Source organism: Salvelinus sp. IW2-2015, unplaced genomic scaffold (assembly GCF_002910315.2).
Source record: "Salvelinus sp. IW2-2015 unplaced genomic scaffold, ASM291031v2 Un_scaffold16326, whole genome shotgun sequence".
NCBI classification, from domain to species: Eukaryota; Metazoa; Chordata; class Actinopteri; order Salmoniformes; family Salmonidae; genus Salvelinus; species Salvelinus sp. IW2-2015.
In genome coordinates, this window is record NW_019957535.1 from 1,713,226 (window position 1) to 1,723,316 (window position 10,091).

The 10,091-nt window shown below is 41.6% G+C and overlaps 1 protein-coding gene across 1 annotated transcript in view; it reads right to left on the minus strand.

Moving 5' to 3' along the window:
• Positions 1 to 10,091, minus strand: part of LOC112080438 (MAM domain-containing glycosylphosphatidylinositol anchor protein 1-like) — a 333,781-nt gene that overhangs the window by 186,386 nt on the left and 137,304 nt on the right. The window contains exon 4 of the mRNA XM_070442591.1: positions 2,628 to 2,802. Coding sequence (XP_070298692.1) covers positions 2,628 to 2,802 — 175 coding nt within the window. The remainder of the gene's footprint in view (positions 1 to 2,627; positions 2,803 to 10,091) is intronic.

Below are 10,091 nucleotides of genomic sequence, written 5' to 3' on the forward strand. Positions count from 1 at the left end.
AATGGTCTGCCTGTCTATGTGAGAGACGCAGACTCGGTCTCAACCGTTAAGTCTTTATTGAAGACTCATCTCTTCAGTAGATCCTATGATTGAGTGTAGTCTGGCCCAGGAGTGTGAAGGTGAACGGAAAGGCGCTGGAGCAACAAACCGCCCTTGCAGTCTCTGCCTGGCCGGTTCCCCTCTCTCCACTGGGATTCTCTGCCTCAAACCCTATTACGGGGGCTGAGTCACTGGCTTACTGGTGCTCTTTCATGCCGTCCCTAGGAGGGGTGCGTCACTTGAGTGGGTTGAGCCACTGACGTGGTCTTCCTGTCCAGGTTGGCGGCCCCCCCCCTGGGTTTCGTGCCGTGGGGGAGATCTTCGTGGGCTATACTTGGCCTTGTCTCAGTTGGTATTTGAAGATATTCCTCTAATGGTGTGGGGGCTGTGCTTTGGAAAAGTGGATGGGGTTATATCCTGCCTGTTTGGCCCTGTCCGGGGGTATCGTCTGATGTAAGAAGGGCTTTATAAATACATTTGATTGATTGATGACCAGTTTACAGAAGAGTATAGAGTGCAGTGATGTGTTCTATAAGGAGCATTGGTGGCAAATCTGAAGGCCAAGTGGTGAAGAACATCTAGCCACTCGAGAGCACCCTTACCTGCCAATGTACAAATTACGTCTCCACAATCTAGCATGGTCATCTGAATCAGGGTTAGTTTGGCAGCTGGGGTGAAAGAGGAGCGATTACGATAGAGGAAACCAAGTCTAGATGTAACTTTAGCCTGCAGCTTTGATATGTGCTGAGAGAAGGACAGTGTACCATCTAGCCATACTCCCAAGTACTTGTATGAGGTGACTACCTCAAGCTCTAAACCCTCAGAGGTAGTAATCACACCGGTGGGGAGAGGGGCATTCTTCTTAGCAAACCACATGACCTTTGTTTTGGAGTTGTTCAGAACAAGGTTAAGGGCAGAGAAAGATTGTTGGACACTAAAAAAGYTTTGTTGTAGAGCATTTAACACAAAGTCCAGGTAGGGGCCAGTTGAGTATAAGACTGTATCATCTGCATATAAATGGACGAGGGAGCTTCCTACTGCCTGATCTATGTTGTTGATCTAAATTGAGAAGATCGTGGGGCCTAGGATCAAGCCTTGGGGTACACCCTTGGTGACAGGGAGTGGCTGAGACAGCAGATATTCTGACTTTATACACTGCACATTTTGAGAGAGGTAGTTAGCAAACCAGGCCAAATAGACATCAATACTCCTTAGCCGGCCCACGGGAATGGAATGGTCTACCGTATCAAAAGCTTTGGCCAAGTCAATAAAAATAGCAGCACAACATTGCTTAGAATCAAGGGTAATGGTGACATCATTGAGGACCTTTAAGGTTGCAGTGACACATCCATAACCTGAGCGGAAACCAGATTGCATCCTAGAGAGAATACTATAGACATCAATAAAGTCAGTCAGTTGATTATTGAAGTTTTCCAACACTTTTGATAAATGGGGCAAAATAGAAATAGGCCTATTTCTCAACCAGAGTGAGATGGTTTGGGATGAGTTGGACCACAGAGTGAAGGAAAAGCAGCCAACAAGTGCTCAGCATATGTGTGAACTGCTTCAAGACTGTTGGAAAAGCATTCCAGGTGAAGCTGGCTGAGAGAATGCCAAGAGTGTGCAAAACTGTCATCAAGGTAAAATGCGGCTACTTTGAAGAATCTAAAATCTAAAATATATTTTGATTTGTTAAAAAAATTGGGTTACTACATGGTTCCATATGTTTTATTTCATAGTTTTGATGTCTTCACTATTATTCTACAATGTAGAAAATAGTAAAAATAAAGAAATATTAGAAGATGTGTCTAAACTTTTGACTGGTACTGTAGCTGCCATTAGCTGGTTAGTTTCTTGGTCAAAGCAGCTTACATGCTATGGAATTTGTGATACTTTTTGCTGTAGGATGATGGACAAGGCCATAGTGGGTGAAACAATATCTACAATGTTTTAAAAAATCATGTGCTCCTAAAATGTCCTGTGCTGTGTTATGCTGTGTTTGGGGTGAATGACAGGTCTGTTTATAGCACTGTATCATTTTATAGGGTTTTAGAGATATCACCTCCATGCAATGCTGTAAGAGGCACTATAGCAAGCTTGGCTGAGGGCCCTGACCTGGCCCCTGATTCAGGGGGAAAGTGGGACAGTGGATACAGGCAGCAGCACGAGGCCCTGTTCACAGAAGGGCCCCGTGCCACCTGGACCAACTCTCCCATTCTCCTTGAGATCCCTCCACTCCACGCCTCTGCTAGAGTATCCATATGTTTCTTTATCTATATTTATCTTATTCCCTTCTTTCCCATAGCTAAAACAGTGAGAGGAAATACACCTCACTTATACCCAACTAACTTTTACCCTACAAACACCCTAGTCCCTTTGATGTTTTCCCAAACAAAAGCTACCAAACTTCCATATCAAAACCTCCACCCATTTTACCATCTARATATCCCCCATGAATACTCCTGGAGAGCATATTCCCATTTTGAAATGTACCACTATTCCTGCCCATAATTCTGGGAATTACTTATTTTGGTAGTGTTTTAGGGGGGCCGTGGAGGGATCGATCGCGGCGTTCCCTGCCGACTTACACTGCACGTCTACCCGGATGGACTTGATGGCAGCCACCCCCACCCCGTTGTCGGCCTTGCAGTAGTAGCGGCCGCCCTGCACCCGCTGGATGCCCTCGATGCGCAGCGTTTCGTTRTAGATGGACGTCTCCTGGAACTTGTCAGAGGCGCTGCCTGCTGTCTTTGTCCAACGCACCTGGAGAGGAGATGAGTTGGTTAGTTAGGCATAGATTATAGTATAGTATAGAGTATATTTTATACTATATCAACTCCAAAACTTTGATGTACCAATTTTTCTGTGTTGGAAGTGCTTCACGCGTAATGTAATCTGGGAGATTTGGGGCAAAGTGTCTGGTGGACAATGCAGTCAGCATTTTGGCCTAGTGGCCATTCTCAAGACAAATATACAAATGGAGATACGAGACACAGGTTTGGATTGGGCTACTTCTTGAATAATGACAACCAATGGCACTCCAGCCCCTACCGTAATAGCCATTGTGCACTTCATCCAGTTTGTTTAGTGCTTTCATTACTTTCACTTGTGAAAAAGCAGCTAAATTATTTCATGTTGTTACAAGAAACCAAGCTCTTTCGAGTAAAATAATACGCTCAAGCATCCACAAAACCCTCCACCTCTATACAGTGATCTTTGCTCAACTATCACCATGACCGATGTCAATTAAACCATTAAAGCCTCATTAACCACTTTCCTATCTCCTCTACAGGACAAATTTAACTCTGTCTTACTATCAGAGGACATTCCTGATAACAATGTGAGCTGGGCATGTCGATAGTTAGTGACATAGTGTGTGTGTGTTTTTCAGTGTGTGTGTGTGGTTGTATGTGCATACGTCTGTGTGTTATGTGAATGTCGATGATTAGGTGTGTGGTGTGTGTGCCGAGCGTGCGTGTGTGCGTACTGTCAATGGTTTGCTGCATTAAACCCTTTACTATCATCCTCTACAGGACAAAATAAACTATATCCTACTACTAGCCATTCCTGATAAAAATGTGAGCTGGGAGTGTCAATGTTCTCGTCTGTGTGGTGTGTGTGTTGTGTGTTATTGTCGCTGAAATTACAAGATTATTGTTATCAAATCAAATGTATTTATATACGCCCTTCTTACATCAGCTGATCAGCAAGCAATGCAGGTGTAGAAGCACGGGTATAAACTGTTATGCATCAAATGGCTTGTTTTTTGCAAACAGAATAGGGGGTTCTTAGAACTATATTTTGTCTGTGTGAACTGAAGAGTGCGCCTCTAGGGCTTAATGCTGACAGTAGATTTACGTCATGGCTTAGGCCACATTCCATTTCATGTGAGGGAGATGGCTCCGGTTTGACGACTGGAAGGTACCAGGGGCCAGACCCTGTTTCTACACAATGAGAACAGTCTTTACAGCAGATACTGTCGGTCCTGCTGGTGGCTCAGTTGTCTAGAGCATGCGCTTGCAAACCCAGGGTTGTGGGTTCATCCCTCACGGCGGGGGCAACCAGGATGAATATCGTATGAACTTTCCACATCTTGTAAGTCCTCTGGATAAAGAGCGTCAGCCTAAATATGACTTAAATGTAAATGTAATACTGTTTGCTGTGAATTATTAGTACCTTTCATACAAATCCTAACCTTGTGACCCATTCCATACATCTGTTGCTTGTCATGAACATTCAGGAGGATGAACTTTGCTATAAAATGATGTGGCTCAAATCCGCTCGTTGGGCTCTCAACGATTAATCTAGGGGTGGTTCGTCGACCAGCTTCATTATTGCAATAATGAATCGATGTTATTATTAMGTTTTGAATAAAGTAATATCCTGATTGGTGATTGACCTCGTCTCTGATCATTATTGATTAGAATTTCCACTACAATTTTGACAACGAGGGGGGGGGATCTCTTCAACTTCACCTGTTGACCACTCCTGAAGATCTGGGTAAASAGGGAATCAGAAATTGGGATCTCAGGGAAAACCACACTCATTATTGAGCAGCTGGACTCGCCTATGATCTGAGAGGTAGCGGGCACGGGTGGATACCAGATCTCAAACATAGTACTGAGAGAGGTACTCTTGGACAATCTATCAATAAGTGATGAAATTATAAAGAAAAAACWAAAAAATTATAAAAACATAAAAGCCCCTGTTAAGAGCGCCACAGCTATGGTAACTATCCATGACTGAGTTGAATTGATAAGAGTGTTCTTAAGTGAGATATCCTTGGACATGATTGTTAATTAGCCAGTTGCGGGCGACCAAAAGTCCCGATCACAGTAAGACTGGTGAGGTTAATGTATTGAACGAGGAACTAGAGTGCAGGTGACACCTTGCTTGGTAAAATTCAAATTATAACGTGTAATGTTTTGATAAATTAGGTAAATATGTATGCCCTGGGTTACTATTGTTAGAGGCTATTGTGAGTGTTTTGGGATCACTAATTAGGCAATATTTTGATAATGGTATGGGTTTCCCTGTTCATATAGACAGGGTTAAAAAACAGCGCTAACCGGTTTTCCTCGTCCGTCTCATTCCCGTGTGGTTTTTGTCTGTGTTTTCTGTGAATGTGATACGAGAGTGTGTAGAGAGGGTAGAAATAAGTGTTAATCTTAAATTTGGATAATAAGATATAGACATTTGCATAATAAGATTATTGAAATTTGGATAATAAGTTTTGGCATAAAGTTATCTCGGGGTTCCATCCATCACTGCCAATCATAGAATATTTCGGGGTRGTATTGAGAGCAGGATGTTATTTTAGATAGTAGCAGCAAGTCTATAGTTTCTGGAAGGCTTGACTTTGGTGTGTTTATATAAAATACATCAGTCAATTCTCTAGGGAAAAGACACATTTCAGGGGGCCTCTTACTACCCACAACTTCGATTATAGCCTAGTTTTATCATGCAATAATCAATACCCATGTTTAGTTATCAATTATGATCATGGTGACAGCTCTATCTCTATCTCTATACCATTTGTATTTCATTAACCTTTGACAATTGGATGTTCTTATAGGCACTTTAGTATTGCCAGTGTAACAGTATAGCTTCCATCCCTCTCCTCGCTCCTACCTGGGCTCGAACCAGGAACACAACGACAACAGCCACCCTCGAAGCAGCGTTACCCATGCAGAGCAAGGGGAATAACTACTCCAAGTCTCAGAGCGAGTGACGTTATGAAACGCTATTAGCGCACACCCCGCTAACTAGCTAGTCCATTTCACAAACGGTTACACCAGCCTAATCTCGGGAGTTGATAGCTTGAAGTACAGCGAAGAGCTGCTGGCAAAACACACGAAAGAGCTGTTTGAATGAATGCTACGAGCGTGCTGCTGCCTACCACCGCTCAGGCAGACTGCTCTATCAAATCATAGACTTAGTTATAACTAATACACACAGAAATACGAGCCTTAGGTCAATATTGGTCGAATCCGGAAACTATCATCTCGAAAACAGACGTTTATTCTTTCAGTGAAATACGGACCGTTCCGTATTTTATCTAACGGGTGGCATCCATAAGTCTAAATATTTCTGCTACATTGCACAACCTTCAATGTTATGTCATAATTACGTAAAATTCTGGCAAATTAGGCGGCCCAAACTGTTGCATATACACTGACTGTAACGGCAGCCTTCCTCCTCTTCGTCTGAAAGGTGTAGCAGGAGAGGACCAAGGCAGCGATATCCGTGTTCAACATGTTTTAATAACAAGACGATAACTGAACACTATACAAATAAAAAAAAATGTGGCAAAACGAAACAGTCCTATCCGTGTGCAGAGAACACAAAGACAGAAGAACCACCTACAAATCCCAACACAAACAGGCTACCTTAATATGGTTCCCAATCAGAGACAATGAAAAACACCTGCCTCTGATTGAGAACCATATGAGCCAAAACAAACCCAACATAGAAACACAAAACATAGAATGCCCACCCAGCTCACGTCCTGACCAACACTAAAACAAGAAAACACAAAAGAACTATGGTCAGAACGTGACACTCTGCATGCAATGAACGCAAGAGAAGTGACACAATTTCACCTGGTGAATATTGCCTGCTAACCTGGATTTTTTTAGCTAAATATGCAGGTTTAAAAATATATACTTCTGTGTATTGATTTTAAGAAAGGCATTGAGTTTATGGTTAGGTACACATTGAGCACGATACGCACCGCATTGATTATATGCAACGCAGGACACGCTAGATAAACTAGTAATATCATCAACCATGTGTAGTTAACTAGTGATTATTGATGATTATAAGATAAGTTTAATGCTAGCTAGCAACTTACCTTGGCTTCTACTGCATTCGCATAACAGGCAGGCTCCTCGTGGAGTGCAATGTAATCAGTGGTTAGAGCGTTGGACTAGTTAACTGTAAGGTTGCAAGATTGAATCCCCCGAGCTGACAAGGTAAAAATCTGTTGTTCTGCCACTGAACGAGGCAGTTAACCCACCATTCCTAGGCCGTCATTGAAAATAAGAATGTGTTCTTAACTGACTTGCCTAGTTAATAAAGATGAAATAAAGCTGTAAAAAAAAAAAACGGTGTCCAAAATACGATTTCCGATTATGAAAACTTGAAATTGGCCCTAATTAATCGGCCATTCCGATTAATCGGTCGACCTCTAATGGAGACCTTCAACAAGTAATTACATCATTAAATTCGACCCATAGAGCGGCAGTTCAGAGCAAGCTGTCAGGGCTAAACTAAGCATAGTTTACAAGTGTGTTTTCTCTTGTGCACGCTCTCTCTCTTCTAAATCCCCATGTAACACATGTCATATTGTGTTGGTCCGTTAGGGACCTGTTTCATTGTACTAGTTCTAATCAATAGCCTAGACTGTGTGTTTGTGTATGTGTATATTATATATCATTTAGCTTGTTAGTAAATAAACAATCAACTCAATTGGTGGTACGGATGATTTAGTGAAACCCGGGTTGTGCAGATTTCGAATTATGCGACGGTCAGGATGAGACTGTAGAGGAATTAATTAGTGATGCTGTAAAATCGATATTCTGATATTCTTTGAAATAATTTGGGGAACGGAAACTCATTAAACAAACTTTTCCCATGGTGCCGCAGGTTACTGAGTTAATGATTACCTGATTAATTTAATCGATAAAAAGCAGTCGTCACATTAATGATATTAACATAAAGGCCTGATTGGTGAGTGCTGCAAGAGGTTGTCCTTTGGGAGGTTCTCCCTGTCAGAGTCACCATCAGGTTGTTGGTCACCTCCCTGACCAAGACCCGTCTCCCCCGATTGCCGGGCGGGCAGCTCTAGGACGAGTTTTGGTGGTTCCAAACTTCTTCAATTTAAGAGTGATGGAGGCCACTGTGCCTCGACACAATCCTACAGACAATTCCTTTGAACTCATGGCTTGGTTTTTGCTCTGACATGCACTGTCAACTGTGGGACCTTAATAGACAGGTGTGTGCCTTTCCAAATCATGTCCAATCAATTGATTTACCCCATGTGGACTCCAATCAATTTGTAGAAACATCAAGGATGATCAATGGAAATAGTATGCACTTGAGCTCAATTTCGAGTCTCATAGCAAAGGGTCTGAATACTTATGTAAATAAGGTACTTCTGTTATTTATTTAATACATTTGCAAACATTTCTAAAAAAACGGTTTTTCATTTGTCATTATGGATATTGTGTGCAGATTGAGGGAAAAAATATTTCATAAATTTAAGAATAAGGCTGAAACGTAAAAATGTAGAAAAGTGAAGGGTCTGAATACTTTATGAATGCACTGTAAACAGTAAGTGAGGCCTTACACCAAATAGTATTGTTAACAAATAGGTTAGCCCTTTAGACCCCAATATAATTATAGAATGATGCAGTAGATTACTGAGAATTTTCAAGATTAAGTAATTCTCACAATTTTCAAACAAACAGATATAGCTAAAAAACTAAGAACAAATGACATTTACAAGTTCACTTAGTTTTAAAGCACAAAATGTTTTTTAAAGAATAATGTTTAAGCCTTGAGACAATTGAGACTTAATTGTGTATGTGTGCATTCAGAGGGTGAATGGGCAAGGCAAATATTAAGTGCTGCTGTGTTTTTCACACTCAACAGTTTCCCGTGCGTATCAACAATGGTCCTCCACCCAAAGGACATCAGCCAACTCGAAACCACTGTGGGAAGCATTGAAGTCAAAATGGGCCAGCACCCTGTGGGACGCTTTCGACACCTTGTAGAACATTGCCTTACCTCTCTTATCCTACCTCATTTGCACATGCTGTATATAGATTTCCTACTGTATTATTGATTGTATGTTTGTTTATTCCATGTGTAACTCTGTGTTGTTGTATGTGTCGAACTGCTTTGCTCTATCTTGGCCAGGTCGCAGTTGCAAATGAGAACTTGTTCTCAACTAGCCTACCTGGTTAAATAAAGGTGAAATGAATCAATTAAAAAACATGCCGGCGAATTGAGCGTGTGGTGGGAGAGGGTGGGGAAATGCTCCTAATGTTTTGTACACTCAGTGTATGTTCATTATAATGTCATTATTGCATTTATGCTGGTTTTCACTATTTATCAAGCACACTTGGCACTTATAATGATGTTTAGGCTACTGAYGTTTTCGTCATTTGACCGCGCGTCTTGCTGACTTGTGCATCTTGGTGGTTTGGATATTTTTCTTTTGTTGTMGTTATAAAAAGAAGMTGTTACCGCGTTCAGTTTCATAGTGGTAACAAAGGCACTCCTAAATAAAAATGATTGAACAAATGATTTTTGTTGTTGTTGTGTTTATAAAGAAAAAACAATAAAACATATCGTAATGATACCTAAGACCTTCATAAACACACATGCCGTTTGTGTGCAGTAGTCTATGTATCACGACTTTGCTTGTGAGATGGCCAGCTGATTGCCATTGCCTGGTTACCAGGATAGCAGACAGATCAGGTCAAGGGAAAGCAAAAATATACAAGCCTTGATGAACACAGTGCTCTTTACCTACATTTTTCTCTTTCTGTCTGTTTATTATTTCACAGACACTCACACACACACACAAACACGAAGGTTTTTCACTCTGTTTTCTCTCTCTTACACACACACACAGTGCTCATTCACATTCTTTTTTTCTGTCAGTCTGTTTTTTTCTCAAACACACACACACACTCCCACGCGTCTCATTCTCGCATGGTTGAGGAAATGCAACTGCTGTCTTTACAGTCTCCTTAAGTCCCCACCGTTGTCTAGTCATTTGAACTCTKACATGTGACCCAACAGCCCATCCAGCTCTATATTTCTCTCACTAACATTTGTCTAAATGTCTACCTCGATCCACATGAACACGCCTGAGGTTCCGAGCACAGTGAAACCTCTATGCCACTGAACACGCTGGACATTCAGTTGAGATGACTCAACATTTTCTCAGATGGGCTGTGTGAACTGACCTTAACTGAACTAGGGTTGCAAAATTACAGTAACTTTCCCAACCAGGATTCTGGAAAACTGAAGAAATTTGG